Source organism: Apium graveolens, chromosome 9, assembly GCF_009905375.1.
Source record: "Apium graveolens cultivar Ventura chromosome 9, ASM990537v1, whole genome shotgun sequence".
Taxonomy (NCBI): Eukaryota; Viridiplantae; Streptophyta; class Magnoliopsida; order Apiales; family Apiaceae; genus Apium; species Apium graveolens.
In genome coordinates this window covers 5786931-5807726 of record NC_133655.1, presented here as the reverse complement: position 1 = coordinate 5807726, position 20796 = coordinate 5786931, and the positions used below count along the sequence as shown (strand labels likewise).

General features: G+C 34.3%; 3 protein-coding genes across 4 annotated transcripts; 1 reads left to right on the top strand and 2 right to left on the bottom strand.

The window, feature by feature from the left end:
* Positions 1-1243: 1243 nt before the first annotated feature.
* Positions 1244-5699, bottom strand: LOC141686983 (protein DJ-1 homolog C). The gene is made up of 8 exons (XM_074492103.1): positions 5471-5699; positions 4707-4907; positions 4472-4621; positions 4206-4385; positions 3495-3572; positions 2606-2806; positions 2040-2177; positions 1244-1950 (listed from the first exon to the last, which is right to left on the bottom strand). Exons 1-8 carry the CDS (start codon positions 5624-5626, stop codon positions 1738-1740), a joined length of 1317 nt encoding a protein of 438 aa, XP_074348204.1. The 5' UTR covers positions 5627-5699; the 3' UTR covers positions 1244-1737.
* Positions 5700-10656: 4957 nt separating this feature from the next.
* On the top strand, positions 10657-13100 carry LOC141686828 (thioredoxin M3, chloroplastic-like). Its single transcript, XM_074491909.1, has 2 exons — positions 10657-11044; positions 12557-13100. The coding sequence occupies exons 1-2, from the start codon at positions 10828-10830 to the stop codon at positions 12874-12876; spliced, it is 537 nt and encodes a 178-aa protein (XP_074348010.1). The 5' UTR covers positions 10657-10827; the 3' UTR covers positions 12877-13100.
* A 265-nt stretch (positions 13101-13365) lies between these two features.
* On the bottom strand, positions 13366-19573 carry LOC141686627 (putative receptor-like protein kinase At1g49730). 2 transcript variants are annotated; one of them, XM_074491662.1, is made up of 9 exons: positions 19257-19572; positions 17231-17782; positions 15816-16100; positions 15432-15690; positions 15293-15345; positions 15044-15108; positions 14839-14928; positions 14361-14445; positions 13366-14273 (listed from the first exon to the last, which is right to left on the bottom strand). In XM_074491662.1, the coding sequence occupies exons 1-9, from the start codon at positions 19345-19347 to the stop codon at positions 13750-13752; spliced, it is 2004 nt and encodes a 667-aa protein (XP_074347763.1). In that variant the 5' UTR covers positions 19348-19572; the 3' UTR covers positions 13366-13749. The 2 variants fall into 2 exon arrangements, with proteins under 2 accessions (XP_074347763.1, XP_074347764.1); XM_074491663.1 differs by lacking the exon at positions 15816-16100 and having other exon boundaries at positions 19257-19573.
* Positions 19574-20796: the final 1223 nt, after the last annotated feature.

Below are 20796 nucleotides of genomic sequence, written 5' to 3'. Positions count from 1 at the left end.
AGGATTAGTAGTGTGCGGGACTGGATTGAGTTAATAGTTCTGGTCTGGTCCTTCTAGGAGCTACATGTACTATCAATCTTCAGCCTTCCCAGATTGTGCAAAATAACAAATTGTTATTCTTGGTGCTAAATATAAAATTAAGTATAGACGTTAGTCGTTCTTTCCTTTTTTAATGGTCAAATTTGGGGAAAAAATTGTACTCAAATAGTTGTGTCATTTCCTATTTCAATGTACTTTTTACCAAATATTTCCATATCTACCCCTCTATTCATATTTTCAATGTTTGACTTTATAACTAATACACATACATCTATCTAAACATTTATTACAACAATTAGGGGTATACATGTAAGCAAACTACATTTTTTTTAATATATGTGTTTCGTGCAAATGTGACAAATTAATAATAATAAATTTAATTGTGTGCTTTAAGATTATGTATAACTACTAATATAGCTTTATTTAAATATATTTGATACTGTTTTGTATCTACCATTGAATCATGAGTTCTATTTTATCATTAAAAATTATTTTTGTAATTTCAAATTATAGCAATACTTATATTTATTTTAACATAATTATTGGACTTGATATAACTATAAGGCATTTTCTATAATATATTATTTTTACGATTTTATCTATAGTGTGCCTATAAACACATAATTAGCACAAGTTTTACTATAATTTTGCCTTGTTTTAATTAGAAAGTCTTGTATTCTTCTGCATTTAATATCTCCACATAAAACCTGAGTAGGCTCATGCATCTAATAAACATCTAGCAGATTTGTATTATATCAGATTTCAGGAATAGAATATTTCATAGATAATATTGCAACCAACCATTTATCTTTACGGAGTACATAGGACTGTAGGAGTAGTAACACATTTCGCAATCCAGTCAATAGATCTCACAGGAAGAACCCCATATTGGAGAGAGTGCTGAGTAGCCAGAAAAATTTCTGGTGAGAAAAAAACTAAAAACACCATTACGAACATCACAACCAATAATTTTCCCAGTAGCGAGAAAAATTTCTGGTGAGAATTCATCAGGACCAGGACTACATGATTTAAGCCATTTTCTTCGTAATATTAAGAATTTCCAGTGCAGATATTGGCCTGGCTAATTCAGAAGCCTGTGCATCCGATAAAGTTGGCAGAACTTGATTATCCGGAAGAGCACTAACATGACTGGATTATCCGGGATATGATCTGAGAGGACACGTGGCAAGAAATTCACATACAATAGAGAGAATGAGGACAACCAAGTATTATCAACAAGTACTCTATCAAGTTTTCTATGAATTGGGTTATCGAACTAACTGTTTCATCTGGTTAAACATTGACCAAAGTAAGGAAGGTCACAGAGGTGATTAATATTTAAGCAATGTACAAACTCAGTAATACCAATGTTACAAGAAGACCTGGCAATGCGTTTGCTAATCTGTGTAATCTGAGAGTATGTTTTGGTCTCCTTGTGCACAGGACTAACCATCTCCAGTGATCGTAGTCCACAACTCCTTATATGATTCTGGTTTTTTGATTTACCGTTCGGCACAAAAGGGTCAAGGTCTTTAGGCAAGTTAAGGACTTTGCTCCATAACGTGGGCCAAGTGAAACCTTGAACTCGATACAGACACGGCTCAGATTTTCCATAATCTTTTCCATGCAATATAACTTAATGCTGTACACCAATCATTTCAGGAGGTTCCAGTGAACTTATACTGCATGCTAAACCCTTTATCTCTTAGGATATTCAAATACAAGGCCTTCAGCTACACTCCTAGCCCTTTCATGTCCGAAAAGCTTACCCACTATAGCTAAAGCAAAATCTATTGCAGTTGCAAGTCCATTGCTAGTGATCAATTTACCATCAATAATTACCTCGGAAGCATCTATTTCCTTCTCATTAAGGTCGCTTACAAGAGAACGGTGGGCGGTCGCTCTTTTATCCTGTTTCCACAAGGGTGCATAAATTTCTATAACTCTGTCTTTTGCAATTAAGGAGTATAACTTATTTAAACTGACCCTTTGTATATTACCTTGAGTAGTCCTTGTCCGTGCAAAATTTCTGTTGATGAGCACATTGCTCCGTATATTCTTCCAGATGACTCTTGTTCTTTAAGCAACTTCTTCAGCAACTTAGATTTTTGTAGCCGCTCAGCCCCAGCAACACCTCCCTGAGGATTGAGGACTTGTTAAACTTCTAAGATCACAGGGTAGTACCATAGGAGTCAAGTTTCTCAAATTTAAACTCTTAAATAATTGTTTCCAAAAAATAAGTCAAATGCTGAAGTGTCAAACATAAGAGCAAAGATTAAAGTAAGATATAAACACAGGAGTTGCTGCATCAATTCACGCAAGAAGACATGATGAGCGAACCATGACAAAGGTATAAGAGGCAAAAATGTAGAATAAAGTGATATACGATGCAATATTCTCAGAATAGTCGGTAAAACAATAACTAACAAGAGTAGCTGTTGCTGCAACTTCTAAACTGGAACTGATGTCATGGGCTTTCCATTTATTATTAAAAAAACCTGTGAAGGAGTGAAGACAGCAGAGTGTCTGATAATAATATGATTTACAGAAAATTAAATTGTCTCACCGGTAAGATAATCAAGTCATATATAGACTCAGCGGCATCTTTAATCAACTCGTCTGCAACAATCTTTGTGCCTCTAGATGCCAATATTTTTTTTGACCTTCCAACTGAAGCGATAACAACATCCACATTTGCACGCCTTAGAATATCTACAATTGTAACCAATTCGATCTCTTGCGTACCATTGGCAACCGGAATGAGAACCTGTACAATTAGAGCAGAACTTTTCATTTTTACTCGATTTAGACCGATGTGCGAGGCTACGAGCAATAAACAATAAATCTGCTAGTGCAAGATAGTAGAAGCTCCCAGATATATTGTATGAGAAGGATTATTTTAAAATTGACTGTAAGAAAGTGAAATTATAATTTCTTGCCTTCCCAGGTCTCTCCGGTCAACTTTTATTTTAAATATTCTTCTACTGAATATTTTCAAATAGGTAGAAATGGAATGGAGGAAGAAAGGTTCTTCAAAACCAAAGTGAGCATTAGGGTCAAAACTTTCAGATATAATTAATGAAATATACAAGAATCACTGCTTACTGAAGTTTCAGTAAAATTTAGTACATAATTTATAACAGCTAAGCAATGATAAATTTCATCCTTAGAATATGAGAATAAAGGGAGCCTAGCTATGGTCTATGGAGCGTACATATTTAATTCTGGTGACGACGAAAAAGAAGCAAAGTTTTCATAATGACTCAAATTCGTAAAATTGAAAACTAAATTGCAAGGACATAATATAAAATTGAAAACTAAATTGAAAGGACATAATATCAAGTGAAAGGTGCAAACAGAAAAAGCAAACTCAATTGTAAAAGTGGACTAAGATCTACAAAAGAACATTGTTTATATAATATTGTAAACATAAGACAAAATGACGAACAACTTACACGAGGAATATGATCAAGAGACCAGCTGACGTCATTAAATTCTTGTTTTCTTGAACTTTTATCAGCAGTCTTCATCAACTATATTATATATTTATTGAGCAAAAAAAATCAACTGTCAGCTCAAAGCATTTATGAGAAAGGGAGAATTCTAGTGAGTGGAATGAAACAATTTGTTTATGTTGAACGAATGATAATATTTGATATACGCGCCTGAATGAGTTATAAAACTAAGGCATAAAGAAATTTGGCTTAATCCCGTTGTAGATTATAAAAGTATAGGGAAAAATTACTGTATATTAACCTCATTTACAAGAGTCTAAATAGTGGCACAACATATTGACATTGCCAAATGAACTTCATTAAGAACTAGTAAAGATATTTGAGCCTCTCTAGTCGGTACACATGAGAAAAGACCGACTTCATATTTTCATTAGAGAGGCTGTTGCATACTAAATGCACCATGATTTGTGTTGCTTCACATGCAAACCAAATCTATGAAATGACCACGTATGTTGTAACAGAACATCGAGAAACATAAATTGCTTAATTTCTCAGTAGAATGAAACTTGAGATAATTTTCAGCATGACATGACCCTTTAACTAGCAACCAAGTTCTGCACGACTCTGCGTTCATACTTAAAAATCTGATTCGATAAACAAATAGTCAAATACACAGATCAAATGAAATAATATTGATACATAAATTCTTACCAACAACTCTCCAATATCCTTAGCAACAGACTCGCCAAACAATTGGTCAACCAATGCAATAGAAAACTCAAACGAAGTGCCAGGACCGCGGCTGGTAGTCAACTCTTTAGATATATGAATATTTGTCTTAACAGTCCAGAAAGTCGGAAGCTTGTCCATAAATGCAGGGTGACAAGTTGACTTGCAATAAGAACTACATTCCGATCAGCATAAATAACCTAAAAACTGTGGATTTTTGAATAAAAGGTTCCAACTATTAAACATACATGTTTCCTTCGGAGAAGTCCCCACGGCAACAGCGTGACTGCTGGAGCAGCGCAAATTGCCCCATATAACCTTTTCTCCTCAGCTTGTTTGCTTGTAATTTCCTGTAGAATCTTACAGTCTCTCAGACGTGCAGAGCCAGGCATTCCTCCCTTAAAAAGTGCACACAACATCAGTAATAACAATAGGTATAATTTCCATCATATATACAAATCAACATTAACAATGACTACTAACAGGCAATGCAACAAGGTCAAAAATTTGATCTGCACATGTTGAAATAGATGTATCAGCAACAATTCTAGTGCCCCCGGAAGCTTCAATCTCCAGCTCCTTCTCAACCGATGCCACAGTCACCTCTGCACCAGCTCGACGCATAACATCAACCAGTATAACAGCTTCCATTTCCTCTGTCCCAAATCCAATTGGAACAAGAACCTAAATATAGAAACACAAAAAAATACCTAATTAATCCCTCCAAGTTTCTTCCTCGTCAAAACTATCTTTCCACTACCAAGTTATGAAATCTGAAAAAATTGCAAAGTACACACACACAAAAATGGAACTGGAACTTTAAATTTGAGATATTGGCTTTACACAAACAATAAAAAAAGATTACATTTTTACAACTATCAAGTACAAGTTCTTGAAACTCGAAAAAATCGCACAAGTACAGATACATAAAAATGGAGCTGGGACTTCAAAATTGAGACATTGACTTTACATAAACAATAAAAAAAAATTAATTTTTACAACTTTTAACAAGTTCTTGAAACCCAAAATACCACAAAGTGTGTATACATAATGACAATGGCCTAAACCTGCAAAAATGAGAAATTGGGCTAGCAGTAACAATCAAAAAAGATGAAACCTTAATAAATTTTAAGTACAGATACCAATTGGGCTAGCAGAAACAATCAAAAAGATTACATTTTTATAAATTTCAAGTACAAATACCAACTGGGCTATGAATAAAATTAAAAAAAGATGGTAAAAAGGACCTTTTTGGATGGGATTGAAGTTGTAGCAGCAGCAGTTGAATTGGTTATGAGGGTTTTAGTGGAAGTGGAGAGTCTTGAAATGGGGGTTTTGTGAAGTGGAGCAGAGGGGAAGACCACAAATAAAGATGGTGCATAATTTGCTGTTGATATAGCCATTTTGATGGAGAGACTGAGAAGAAAGTGAGGTTTATCTAACTGTAACTTTAATCTATTTTCATGTTGAGTTGTGCAGGAGTAAAATGAACTGTACTAGGTTGGGTTTAGGATGTGACAACTTTTCCTAATGATTGTCGGCTAAATCTTAAAATAAGTAAATTATAATTAAATTGTACATTAAGTAGATGAATATTTATAATTTATATGAATATTTTAATTATAAGTTAGATTTTTTTACTTAAATAAACTAAAATAAATAATTTCAAATATAATTATCTTAATTCGTGAATTTTAAATTATATTAACATTTTAAAACATATTGTTAAAAACTAAATGTAATAAAAAAATAAAAAATCAAAATAATTTGAGAAAAAATACGTCATGACTAACATTTAACTTATTAGCTTATAAGTTATAAATTCGACTTATAAATTGGGTCGACAAACAATGTCCAATAAATTATTACGGACTTATAAATCATAAGCTCACTTTTAAGCCTGTGCCAAACAGGCCCTATGGCCTCGTTGTTGATTCAATGGCCAGGATTTTCCGCGCATAAAATCCGCGAAAAACATTTTTTTTCACCTTCCGCGCATAATAAACGTGGAACGGGTAATAATAAAAATACCTTTAAAAAGCTTCTGCGGTTATTTTACGCAAAAGGTCTGGAGATTGAATTAAACCCGAAAGTGAATCTGTTTTGCAGTTTAATTGTAAACATTTAAACTCAAGATCGATTCTGGCAATTTCTCTGCAATTTCTCTGCGAATTATGGCGATTTTTTCATCGATTACAATCTTCCTTCTTTTTCTATCAACAATTTCTGCAAAAGGTTATATTCTTCACTCTGTTTCTATCATCAATCGAGTTTCTAGGGTTAGGGTTTCGTTTTCAACCCGTTTTGGTTGAATTGAATTGGCTTATGATTTCGTTTGATGACTGCAATCTTCTCTGTTCATGTGCTTTGTATTAAACTGATTTTGCATATCTTTTATCCGAAATTGAATATGGTTGAATTTGATTGATTTTGCGTAAGTTTTGATAGAAATTGAATATTATTTTGATTTGTGTATGAGCTGATTATGCTCGAATTTGTGTACAGATTATGTTCGATTTTGTGTGATTTTGCGTATGTTCGATTTTAGTATTGGTAATCTTGTTTAAGTCATTAGTTGTTATGTTTGTTTGATTTTGCGTATGTTCGAACCCGTTTTGTAGTTTAACTGTAAATAATCAAACTCAAGATCGATTATGGCGATTTCTCTGCGATTTATGGAGATTTTTTATCGATTGCAATCTTTCTTCTTTTTCTATCAGCAATTTCTGCAAAAGGTTATATTCTTCATTATGTTTCTATCATCAATCGGGTTTCTAGGGTTAGGGTTTCGTCTCAACACGATTTGGTTGAATCGAATTGGCCTATGGTTTCGTTTGATGATTGCAATCTTCTCCGTTCATGTGCTTTGTACTGAACTGATTTTGCATATGTTTTATCCGAAATTGAATATGGTTGAATATGATTGATTTTGCGTAAGTTTTGATAGAAATTGAATATTATTTCGATTTGTGTATGAACTGATTATGCTCGAATTTGTATACGGATTATGTTAGATTTTGTGTGATTTTGCGTATGTTCGATTTTATTATTGGTAAACTTGTTTAAGTCATTAGTTGTTATGTTTGTTTGATCTTATATGTGTTTATACACGTTGATTCAATTATTCATAATTTCATTGTATGTACATTTGTTTGATCTTATATGCGTTTATACACGTTGAACCACTTTGTTAATAATTGTTCTCATGTTTATTGTTTCAGGATGGATAACATATTGCTGGGTCCAGATAGTCATACCGTTATATTTGATAACGAGTATCATGTGAGTTCGGATGTTTGGGTTATTGTGAGAACAGGAACATGCGTAGTTGGGTTTTTTCTATGCTTAGAAGGACTTATTGCATACCACTGGTTTTGATGTGTTTGCAAATCCGGGTGTGGTGTTGCAGAATGTTGCGAGGCTTATCCTCACTATTATTAGTTTAAAGCCTATTAATCTTCTTCCCTGTTTAATTATCCACTAACGCCTTCCACTGCTTCAAAATATTAAAGGTTTCACATTTATGCATTATGATTAACATCCAAGTCATTCTTAAGAAATCATCAATTATTGACACAAAATATATGTGACCCCTTAAAGAGTCCACCCGGGAAGGACCCTAACAATCAGAATGTATGTGATCAAGCGTTCCTTTGGTTCTATGTGTTATTTTAGGAAACTTGTTGCGATTTAGCTTTCCAAAAACATAATATTCACAAAACTCAAGACTTGTGACCTTATGACCACAAAGAAGATCATCTTTTGACATAATTTACATCCCTCTTTCACTCATGTGACTGAGCCTCATGTGCCACAACCTAATGTACATTTGACATTATTATGGTGCATCTGATACATCTATTCTTTCTGGTACATCTGATATTATTATGGTGCATCTGATACATCTATTTTTTCAATCTCAGAAGACGCAACAGCAACATAACTTGTTAACGTAGAACCTTGAAGAAGATGCAAGGTACCATGTTTAACACCTTTCAAAATTACATCAGAACCATTGCAGACATGTAGAACTCCACGTTTACCTTTAAAACTGAAACTCTTGTTGTCTAATATACACAGAGATATCAGATTCTTCGTCAGCAGCAAGACATGCCTAACAACATTCAATGTGCAGAAATTACCATCACGTGTCTAAAGTTTAACCGAGCTTATTTCAACCGGCTCATAAATAAAACTATTAGCCATATAAATTTTTCCACTGTCTACTTACTCGTAGGTTGTGAAGCACTCCCTGCGCGGACATATATGGTAAGAAACTCAATTATAAAAAATCCACATGTCAGAGTGATGCGTGTGATTAACAACAATTAGAGCAATATCTTTTTCAGAATTATCACCAGGTACAACATCAATACCTGTAGTAGTATCCGTCAATTTATCTTGTTGCTTCTTTTTCTTAGGACAGTCAGATTTTCAGTGCCCCTTTTCTTTACAGTAATTGCGGACATCATTAGATTTGAAACCCTTAAGAGTTGGTTTCTTGGATATTTTTTTTCCTAAATTTCCATGTCTTGTACTCCTGGTGGCTACCAACCCAATTGCCTGATTATCTGCGTCTGTACCAGCCGTCTTATGGCGCAACTCTCTAGAATGAAGAGAAGATCTAACCTCCTCTAAAGAAATAGTATCTTTACCAATAATAAACGATTGCACAAAATTCTTATACGATGATAATAAACAAACCGATCTAAGTGATCTCGAAGAGACATACCTTACTGCATTCGCAGACTAAACAGACGTTGCTTCAGAAGCAACTTATTTGTTATAGACTTTGTCATGTAGAGGCTTTCAAGCTTCAATCATAAACTAGACGCGGTATCCTCCTCCGCCATTTCAGTAATAATATCATCTGTAATGCACAACCAGAATTGTTGAGTGTGCCTTTTGTTCGAGACTATCTATCTCAGCGCTTCCAGAAGTAGCCGATTTCGTGTCAACGGCGCCCAGAACCCTTGTTGCTTTAACAAGGCACGCATCTTGATTTGCCATAGAGTGAAACTATTTCTCCCAGTAAATTTATCGACTTTCACGTTAATACCACCAGATATCTTTCTCCCCGAACCGAAATTCAAACCCTATAATTACAACCAGGCTCTGATACCACTTTATTTTAACGGAAGCCAGAAAGATTACAATAAATGTAAAGAAAGAATACAAATAGACAGAAAAAAAAAGTTTTATTTATCTCGAGGATACAGATTACAATATACGTTTAGGTTATGCCCAGATTACAACATATGTTTAGAGTATGCCGATACAGATTTCAGATCTTTTGTTTAGTTTATGCCCTAAAGATTTTATATAGTACTCTCTAGGCGGTTACAGAAAAGTCCAGAATAAACAGGTCCAAAATAGATAACCCTCTAAAAACAAATTTAATGCATATTCTAACAATAATTAATTACAATGACATGTTATGCAAAATAACAAATTGTTATCCTTGGTGCTAAATATATAATTAAGTATGGATGTTAGTCCTTTGTTCCCTTTTTAATTGTCTGAAAAAAAATTGTACTTAAATAGTTGTCTCATTTCCTATTTCAATGTAATTTTTACCAAATATTTCCATATCTACCCCCTCTATTCATATTTCCGATGTTTGACCTTATAACTGATACACATAATCGATCTCAACAGTTATTACAATAATTAAGGGTACACATGTAAGCAAGTTACATACTATTTTTTTTCAATATGTATGTTTCGTGCAAATGTGACAACTAAAAAGGAACGAATAGAATATATAATTGCCACCTAATGTCAAAATACATTAATGAAGTAATAGTAACAAATTTAATTGTGTACTTTAAGATTATGTATATCTACTCATATAACTTTATTTAAATATATTTGGTATTATTTTGCATCTACCATTGAATCATGAGTTCTAATTTGTATTCAAAAATTAATTTTTTTTGTTTAAAATTATGGTAATACCTACATTTATTTTAACATCGTTATTGGAGTTGGTATAACTATATGGTCATTTATGTATTATATTATTTTTACGAATTTTCTATAATGTGCACATGGGCATATAATAAGCACATTTTTTTATAATTTTGATTAGTTTTCTTTTCTTAATAGTGGTGGGCCCCTATATTCGGAACAACTATACTCCAAATTTTTAAATTTTAGTGCATGTAGTAAGAAGGCAACCGCTTATTTTTTTACGGTTTTTTTGTTCTGTGCCCACGAACACAAAATAAGCACCAATTTTTATAATTTTGACTTATTTTAATTAACTAATACTTCTTAATAATGGTGAACCCTTGTCTCCACAATAACTACGTCAACAAACCTATAAGTTTTAGCGTCTAGCAGGTATCCGGTAACCCGTAAACAAATCCATTTTTATAAATCAAAAGAGAAAGGAAGAGAGCTACATGAGATCTTATCCAGTTGGATCCAAACTAAACATCGCCAGGTGTAAACAAAACGTGCTCGTTTATATCCCAATCCCATCCCCCTCAGATCCACCTAACCAATCAACATCACCTTCCTCCACATTTCTTCCTCCTCTTTTAATTCTCTCTCAAACTCTCTCTCTCTTACATTCCTCATTTTCTTCACCCTTACAAAAATGTTTTCTTCTACTACTTCATCATCTTGTACATTTCTTCATTATAACTCATCTTTTTCTAAACTAAATCTCCCTTCTATACAACACCAACCCTTTTCTTGTATGCTTAGTCACAATAGCTCAGCAAGTGGGCTTGTTAACTCGCGGCCCAATACACCCTTTTGGGCTTCTTCTGCGCCTTCTCGTTTTCAGCTCTTCGCTGTTCGTGGCCCAAAAGGTCTGTGTTTCTTTATTTTTATTTATGATGATTATTATGTGAATGGATTTTGTTTTTGTTGTTTTTTGATTTGTGAATATTATTATTTTTGGATCTCATTGTATATTTATTAATGTATGTAGCGTAGATATCATATGGATAACTTGTTTAACTAAGGCCCTGTTTGATAAAAGCAATGATGAAAGCACTTCGAATTCACTAATATAAGTCCCGATTAGCTCATCTAGTTTATCTCACGAGTAATGCTAGGTAACCCAAAACTTGTATCACGAGTAATGCTAGGTAATCCAAAACTTGTATCAAAATAGTTATGAAATGACGTGACAGCACAAACGTTCAAGTTTAATTCGTGGGCCTATATGAATACACGCGGGTCCCATATTATTATTAGGAGGAAAGTTAATATTTATAAAGTATTTGGGAAAAATATTTGTAATAATATTTGGGGCCTTTAGCATTTTTCTTATTTTATAAATTGAAGAATGTGTGTATTTTTCGATTTATCAGCTACTTAATAGTTTATCTAGTCAAACTATTAATCAAAAATGGCAAAAGGTAAGTACTTATGAATTAATGACATTTTAAGTAAGCAAGACATTTCGTATTGCTTTTGGTCTATGTACTTCAATTTTATTAATGTTTTGTGCTTCCGGTGTTACAAGAGTCTGTTGAATTGATAAGTATGGTTGATTTTCTATATTTTCAAACATTTTTACTGCCATACCTTTTGTTTTTTGTTGCTTGAACAATCGAGAAAGGGTGGTGGTTCTGAGTTCTGACCATTGGCTTTAGAATGTCACTAGCATCGTAATCGATCCATGTGTTTTAACTTGCAAGGAAGAAAGTAGTAATGCAAGGGGTTTTTATTACTTAAAACGATATTAACTAATAATTAAGACGATATGTTTAGGCCAAAGAAATACACAAGGAAAGAGAATTAGTGCAAAAAAGGCAACAGGGAAACGTAGCACACATAAGACGACACTATAGTCCTCGCAAAAGTTGTGATAAAAGCTTCTCTCAAACCAGTTAGTCTGGAAATCAAATAGGATGTTTGATTGTTAGTAGTCTCTAGTATCTGGCTGAAATAGGGCTAATATCATATGTCAAAGGTTTATAAACCTTAATACTAGACTACCTGAACTCTTAGTTTTGTTGCTCGAAGCTCTCACGATAGACGTACAACTTAATTCTCTTACTATCCAATAAAAGAGTGACTCATCCAGAGGCTCACCACTGTCCAGAGCAGTAAAGGACAATAATGAAGTTGCTCATTTTGAGTATGTAAAAGCTAAATGCCTGCCTTTAACCCAGTATCGAGCTTATTATGTGATTATGAATTGAAATGATCTCAAGGTTAAAGTTGAAAACAGTTTTATTGCAGACTGTAATCTCCTGGCTGGATCTCAGTCACCCTCATCCTAATTCGCCTTGTTAATTTGGCATGTTTACTAGCACATAGAAGCATGCCTTCTCTTACAGCTGCATCACATTTGTGATTTGTTTTTGCAGCAACAGTGGTTACCGGGAAGTCATGGGAGAAATCAGTTCTAAATAGTGAGGTACCCGTACTCGTGGAATTCTACGCTAGTTGGTGCGGTCCGTGCACAATGGTTCATCGGGTGATTGATGAGATTGCAACAGAGTATGCTGGAAGAATTGATTGCTTTGTACTCCACGCAGACAATGAGCTGCAAATCGCTAACGAGTATGATATCAAGGCTGTGCCGGTGGTCATGCTTTTCAAAAATGGAGAGAAATGCGAAACTGTGGTAGGTACCATGCCAAAGGAATTTTATGTAGATGCTATAGAGAGAGTTTTGTTGTCTTAGTCTGAAACCAGAGAACTGTTAAACAACTCTTTGGTACATACCATCAGAATAGTATTCCACAGCCTTTCTAATTTTCAAATCTCTCAAGTTTCACTTCTTTTGTTTGCTTCTTTGATATACTCATGCTCATGTACAAAACTGAAACCACTGCTTAATTAAGTTCAATACAAATTTTGAACTGATGGTATATTTAATTGAAGTTGAGCTGTATTAATTTCACATTATATGCATAGTTAATTATATTTTCGTATGATGATCATATGTTTGTTGTTATAAATTGATGGATTGAAAATTAAAATTTTCTTTAAATAAAAGACGTTCAACTCAATTAGCAAGGGCTTATTTCTTCCTATTTAAGGATCTGGGTTCGACTCTCTTACAAATTACTAATATATTTCTTTTATATACGATACCACAAATTTACAAGGGATTAGTTGGCAAATATTGTTGAGACCTATAACAAAACCAGCACAAAATGAAATCTCACCATAAAAGCAAAATACAATGCTGTATTGTATTACTATTTATATAACCACAAGATTTCACCAAAATTTCCCCTACCATTTGTTCTGATGTACAAAACAATCATAAAGAAGGGTTGCAGTTCACATTTGATAATGACTAAAAAAATATCTTCACCTATTCTTCTTACTTTCGCTATATGAAAAGGCCGGGAAACTGCTTAAAACTCTTTGCAAATACCGGATCATATTGTTCAGTATTAATCATTCCGTAATCAAAAATCCGAGCCAAATGTGCTCTATAGTTTATGCACACCTGCATACTTGCACGCCAATGCATTCCAGCCAAAGGTTAGTCAATGTACTAACATGGACTTTGCTGTATTAACTCATCACACGTGAGTAGTCTATCTTAAATGGAAGGTATATTGGAGGGAGATTGTGGCGAGCCAGTTTCAAGAAGAAAGCTTCTACTACAGTAAGACCTAGATGTACTTGATGAAGAAGCGAGACACCTTCCGTCCCAGCTTTGTAATTTACCTTTACTTGTACTCCCCCTTCCTCTGGTTCCGTCATAATCTTCTTCTTCCACGGCTTCGACAAAGTCACTATGCATTGGGTCAGAGCAGTCATACAAAAGCCTCAAAACCTGCTTTATAGAAGGTCTAGCCCGACCTTCTGACTGAGTACACCATCTCACAATTGAAACAATCGTCTGAAGCTGTTCCACATCAAATGAATCCCCAATATTGGGATCAACAAGCTCGTGTATCGTCGAATCTGATGCCATAAATGCTTGAGACCACTCTACCAAGTTCCTGTCATCCTGGATTGCTCGTCTTGAAGTCAGTAGTTCTAACAGTACAACTCCATAACTATAAACGTCACTTTTCTCAGTAAGCTCTTGAGAGAAAACATACTCCGGATCCATATAACCTGAAATTTATGACGCATAAACATATACATATACATATAACAAGTGCACTCTCATGAATAAGATGCAGATATTTGATATTTTCTAACCCGGAGTTCCCCTTATATCTGTGTTTACTGGTTCAAAAAAAACTGAACCATCTTTTGAAGCATGTGCAAGGCCAAAATCTGCAAGCTGAAGCAAAATTTGGGATTAGTCTAGAATTTTACCAAGCAAATTGCTTGAATTTGCATCTTATATTGAAATTTATAAATCAAAACTAATTATGTACAAAAACTAGAGCAATAATTGTTCTAATTCATTTTTTCTTTATATAATCAAGTGTCTTCAATTACAAAATACAACCAGCTATATACTGAAGAGTAAAGATATAATTTAGCATTTGAGCGTCCACCAAGCCATTAACAGTACTTTATTTCCTTTCAGAATGTAAAAAATTGGAGAAAATTTCATGGCGCAGAATCAGAAGCACATATACATTTTATTGTTCTGCAGTACGTTTGCTACAAATACCACAACGGTTGTGTCCACCACACAAAAGAATCCACATTATATACAACAACTTACCTTTGCGACAAAGTTCTCATCTAGTAAGATATTGCTGGACTTAATGTCTCTATGGCACAGAGGAGGATTACAATAGAAGTGTAGATATTCCTGCACACATGATGTCAATATCATTGAACACAAATTGACCAAAAATTATCTAATATTTTCTCAGAATTTGAAACCGAACCAAACATTTCTAAATAAAGGTATCATAGAAATTTACCAAAGCATTTGCCACATCTATTGCAATTTTAATTCTATTCCGCCAACTTAGTGTTCTACCTGGAGCTGCAGAAAACCAAATGGCACATACACAAGACATCAGTGTAAGTTAATTCACATTTCAGATCAGTTAGCTAAAGAGACTCAAGTAGCTGCAATTTATAGTTTTTAATATAAAATTCCATGTAATTGTAAGAGGACAGGTAGATGGTGAGTGGGAAAAGGCAGATGAGCAAATAAAGTGGCATACTGTGTAAATGATCCTTTAAGCTTCCGTTTGCCATATACTCATACATGAGAAATCTGCCATCACACAAGTAAAGCTTTGTTTTAATTTGCAGCTTGTCAGTCAGCAAAGAGAATCGCACATATCTACCTGCTTAACTAACCTCTCATGTCTTTCGATACAAAAGCCTCTTAAAGCAACCAGGTGACGGTGATGAAGTCTAGCAAGAAGCTCTATTTCTTTGCAAAAGTCATCTTCTGCTTGTTCTGAAACTTTATCCATTCGCTTCACTGCTGCCACTAAACCGTCACTGAACTGCGCCTTATACACAGTGCCAAATCCTCCTTGTCCAATGACGAAGCTAAAATTGTTTGTTGCCTTCTTAGTCTCTTTATAACTGAATTTTTTAAACATAGATGGGCCTGCATGCAACAATATAACAAATATAAAGAAGAGCAAAGACAAAAATAGAAAGCAAAGCATGCCACTTCGACATTCCAATTACTAGACGAAAGGGCTCTCTGATCTTAACTTAAACAGGCCATACCATCTTGATATTTTCTTGTAGGCTGAGGGAAGGTTCTTGAGTCTTTATCAGTAATATCAGTATCCTCAAGCTCTCGACTTTTCCTACGAATGAGAAAAATTAAGACAACTAACATCGTAGCAGCTACTACAGTAACTGCTATGCCCAAAGCAGGAACTAGTGAGAGATGGTTATGATGTTGGTTTCCTTTGAAGGGCGCAGTCAGGGAGAGTTGCCCAGGGCTAGAAGCAACCGGTGGACTTGGAGATGCCTTGGGTGAAAGTGTAGATGGTGAAGGTTCTGAAACTACAGATAGGACACAATAATGTAGGAAGAAGTTAGGAAAGATACACAACATAATAAACATGATGTATTATGTAGTAACATGGCAGTGCCAGTGTGTCATCTAATACAATGACAGATTAAAAGTTCAGTACCTAGAGGATATATTAAAAAACAATTTCGATAAGCCAGGAGAAAATTCTAAAACCCTGAATGACTAGTCTGACATCCAGAATTTAAGATAAAGAGGTTGAAAGCATAATGAGCTCTCTTGACCTCGTTAATCTATTGGGGAAAAGGTTTAGATAGTAAATGTATGTGACACTTTTTTAATCCTACTGTCATCGTCTCATCACCCGAATTCCGCTGGCCATCCAAACATATGTACCCAAAAGCAATTCCCAACCCCCCGGGAAAAAAAAGGAAATATGATGCTGCAGTGGGGAACTATTTAGTCTTTTGAATTTTGATGATAAAACCGAAGGCTTAGTAACGACAAGTCTTAACAATTTTGAAGATTAGTAAGAAGTATGTATGTAATTATAACATATACCCAATAATTTTCAATCTATTTGTGCTTTCATGCTGATGCATAAGGGCGTGGTTTTTTTCCTGCTTCACGGGAAAACAATCAGACAAATTTTTCAAGTCAATTACTCTACAGTAAATTAATGTTTGTGAACATTCATCAGTTTTTTGGTCATTCACAGTTGAAGGTAAAAACAAGAGTTTTAAAATTCCTTCCAATTTAGCCTATAAGTTTGATTGATTGATACTGATAAGTGTCGAAGTTTGATAACAATCGAAAGAACTTATCCTTCCCAGCTATTATTTGTACTAATGAATCAAAACTGCTCAATATAATGATGTTGGCCTCTGAACAAACTGAATGAAATCAGATCCCCGGAAGTAGTCCATGAATAAAAGAACAAAGATAGATTGAAGTGCACAAGGTCCTGGCATTAGGCATTTTACCTTGTCTAAAACAGCAGCTACAGCATTAATTTTGCAATATAACAAGCTAAATATAACTGGCTATACGAGAAAGGAAATTTAATGGCAAATTGGAAAATAATATCTAGCAACAGCAATCCATTTAATTTATGCTCATTTCAAATACATAAGACACCATTAAATTGCAAACCTATCGGTACCTGGAGCAGTAACAAGCGCTTGGACTCCAAAGAAACAGCCCGCAATATCGACAGCAGAAGTGTTATCAACTCCACTCGCAAGAGTAACAAAAGTTGCATCTCTGCAAGTACTTAATGTCAAGTTATTTGCAGCTCCCACTAGATTGCGTACATAGCCAACACCGGCATTCAAACATTTTCTGCAATCAGGTTTCTCAGTTAATGGCAGTTTGCAATTTTTAGTAACATCGGTGAATCTTGGGGATTGTAACATCTGTGTGACTGTTGTTCGACCCTGACACTCATAATTTACAGGAATTTTTGTCCCGAAGCCACAAAAGGCTGTTGCATTCCTTGTTACTCCATACAGTTCTAACGTTTGTGAAATAGTATGAAGACAAATTTCCGATAAATCCGGTGCAACACCTAAGTTGCTTGTTAAATTTGCATATCGGGCAATCGATATAGCAATCAACGCATTGATGTAGCGACAGCACTTTCCTCTATCTTCACGCTGAGAACACATGGTTGCAGTGACACTAAAGTTTGATCCAGTCAGATCTAAAGGACATTCTGCAAAAGACGATGAATCCAAATAGAGCCATCAGGCTTTGTACTAATTACTGATCATCAGTATAATGAATATTGCTAGCAAGAACTAAGTAGTACTCATCAGTTTGTAGTGCACATATATCAACACAATATGATGCAATACAGAGTGAATATCTGATAGAGTGAGAAAGAAATGGAAAGGTCTCTTAACAATAAAAGATTGGCGTCTGTGTCTGTTTTGTTTACTTCCAAAATAAATATATAAAAATTGCCATACTAGATGCCAATATCATGTAGAGTAGACATGAGTAGCTGCCGAAGTATAGCATACACATGTATCAAAAACTATTAGAAAACAGATTCAGGTACTGCAGACTGCAGATATATCAAATATGGTCTCATAATGTGACATATCATAGCTCCCGCAAAAAGAACTTCTAATGACAGCCACCTCCTACTCTAAATTGTAATCCATCTCAAAAACCTTATTCAATAAGATAAAGTTTTCAGAAGTGATTCAAATCTTTTTAGTAATTATAATGGTGACAGCCTAGCTAAAAAACAAAAGCACATCAACATCAAACGGATCTCAGCACAAACACACCCAATTTTACTTAATTTTGGATGCAGCTTTCCTTGTTAGGAGTAACTGACCAAAATTATGTGTCCTAATTATCAATTTTACTACACTAAAATCCATAATACAAGAATACAGCCCCTCGAGTTAAAGAAACAAACAAAGTTCTTCCAAACAATTTTACCTACCATCGTTTCCATTATGTTGAGATTATGACTTGGAAAAACGATCAATCTATACTCTGCTTTCTGCTATACATTCAGTCATACTCACATTCCTCGAGTAAAATTTATATCTAAGCATGACTAGCAAATGCTTAATAATAGAATAACATATGCAAATATACTAACCCTAAATTGACACATCTTCTTCTCTCCGAGTATCCACCCCCCTCCCCCTCTCCTTTTCCGCGAAAAAAAAACTAACGAAATAAATGCTAAAACTAATACGTCACATACAGCTGCACAAGTTGATCCATGACTTATAAACTACAAATAGCCCCACTATTATTTATTTGTTATGCTACATATCAATAATGCATTTGATACTTTGGTCATGGTAGGAGTCTAGGAGAGGAGCCTTTCTGGTTGCGACTAGGCTATTAACGAATCCTCGAAAACAACTTTTTAACTACACACAACCTTAGTTCACAAATAGCTACACCCACCACAATCCTAATTTTCAAGTCATTTAACCTAAGAATTCACAAAATGGCAATACAAAAATAACCCACTACAATTAAAAAAACAGGTAATTATCTACATACAAACACATTTATTAATTATAAACTAAATACAAGACTATAAAAAAGCTTAGATCAAGAAAATGGGGTTGATATATGAGAGAGACTAAATCTGAAAGAACCCAGATAGGAAATAATTAGAAAAAAAAAACTGGGAAAGAAAGAGAGGGGTGTACCGGTAGCTGCCATTGAAGGAGAGAAGTACATTACAAGAAAGAAGAGTAAGGCCGTGAAGAGCAGTGATGTCATTGTGTGTTTTGTAGCCATAGCCTAAGACCAGCTGGAAATATTGAGAGAGAGAATATGTGAGGGAGGGAGGCGGGGGAGAGAGAGAGAGAGAGAGAGAGGAGGGAGAGAATGTGCGAGCGAGAGAGAGAGAGAGAGAGAGAGAGAGAGATGTGTAGTGTCTACTAGGTAAAGGGAAGGAAGGGGTTGTAAGGAGGAAAGGGAGTAGAGTAATGGGTCTGGCAAGTGTGTGTGCTATTTACTGCACTCCTTTGACTCTTTCGGGACTGTGACGCCTACTCTATTTATTTCATTTTTCTGCGCTATTTTTTTTGCTGAAGGATAAATTTAGCCTATTTTTACATAAAATTGACAAAAATAACCAATTTCTAAAAAGTTGGTCAACTTTGGCCGATAGGATACCCAACTGTCAGTGGAGTATCCACTTTATATAAGATACCCAATTGGCAGTGGAGTATCCCATATATGAAATACTCAACTACCAGTGTAGTATCTTATACAAATTGAGATACCCAACTGACAGTGGAGTATTCAATCGGCCAAAATTGACCACTTTTTTCAGAATGACCATTTTTGTTAAATTTTTTCAAAAATAGGCTATTTTTGTCATTTTTTTCTATTTACTTCTACTTCCTTCCGGGGCTGTAAAATTATCCGGTATAATCGGACAGCCCGTGCTCAGGTATCGTATTGTTTTACTTTTAGTATATTTAGATTTGGGTTCCTGAATTATATTATTGGGATACAAACTGATCTCGGATATTTGACAACCGGATCAAATCAAATATGAGTCGGTATCGTATTTTTATTTTCTAACTGGGTAATTTATAATCCACCGAATACGAGTCAAATATGATTCACTAATAATAAGTATCATTTTTATGTCGACTATTAAGATGATTATTGGTATAAAATTAATATAATACTATAATAATAATAACCATAAAAGTCTACTTTATAGGAAATTAAAACGTATATAAGATATACAAAATATAAAATGATTATTTACTTACAAAGATAAAAGGTCGAAACTATATTCTAAATATGGGGTCGAATCGAATATGAGGTATGGATAATATTTGGATAATCCGGTAGATCATTTTATGAAAAATAATATGAGACCTAATCTGAGCGGACATATGAGTGTTCAAATTCGGGAACATATTTTATCCGAGTTTGATTTTCCCGCCTAATTTAAATCGTTTATAAAATATATATAAGATATGTATCATATTTTTGAGTTAGATATAAGTCGATATACCGGATAGTCCCGATCAATTTAAAGCCCTGCTTCCTTTCCATTGTCCACTTCATTTCGATTAGGAAACCAATTTATTTATACTGTTAAATGAAAATACCTAAACTAGTTACTTTTTTATGAACATATATTATAATCCAAAAAAAAAAATAACAGAAAAAAACGTAAACTAACTCATTAATTCCGATTTAATTAATTTTTAACTCTATTAA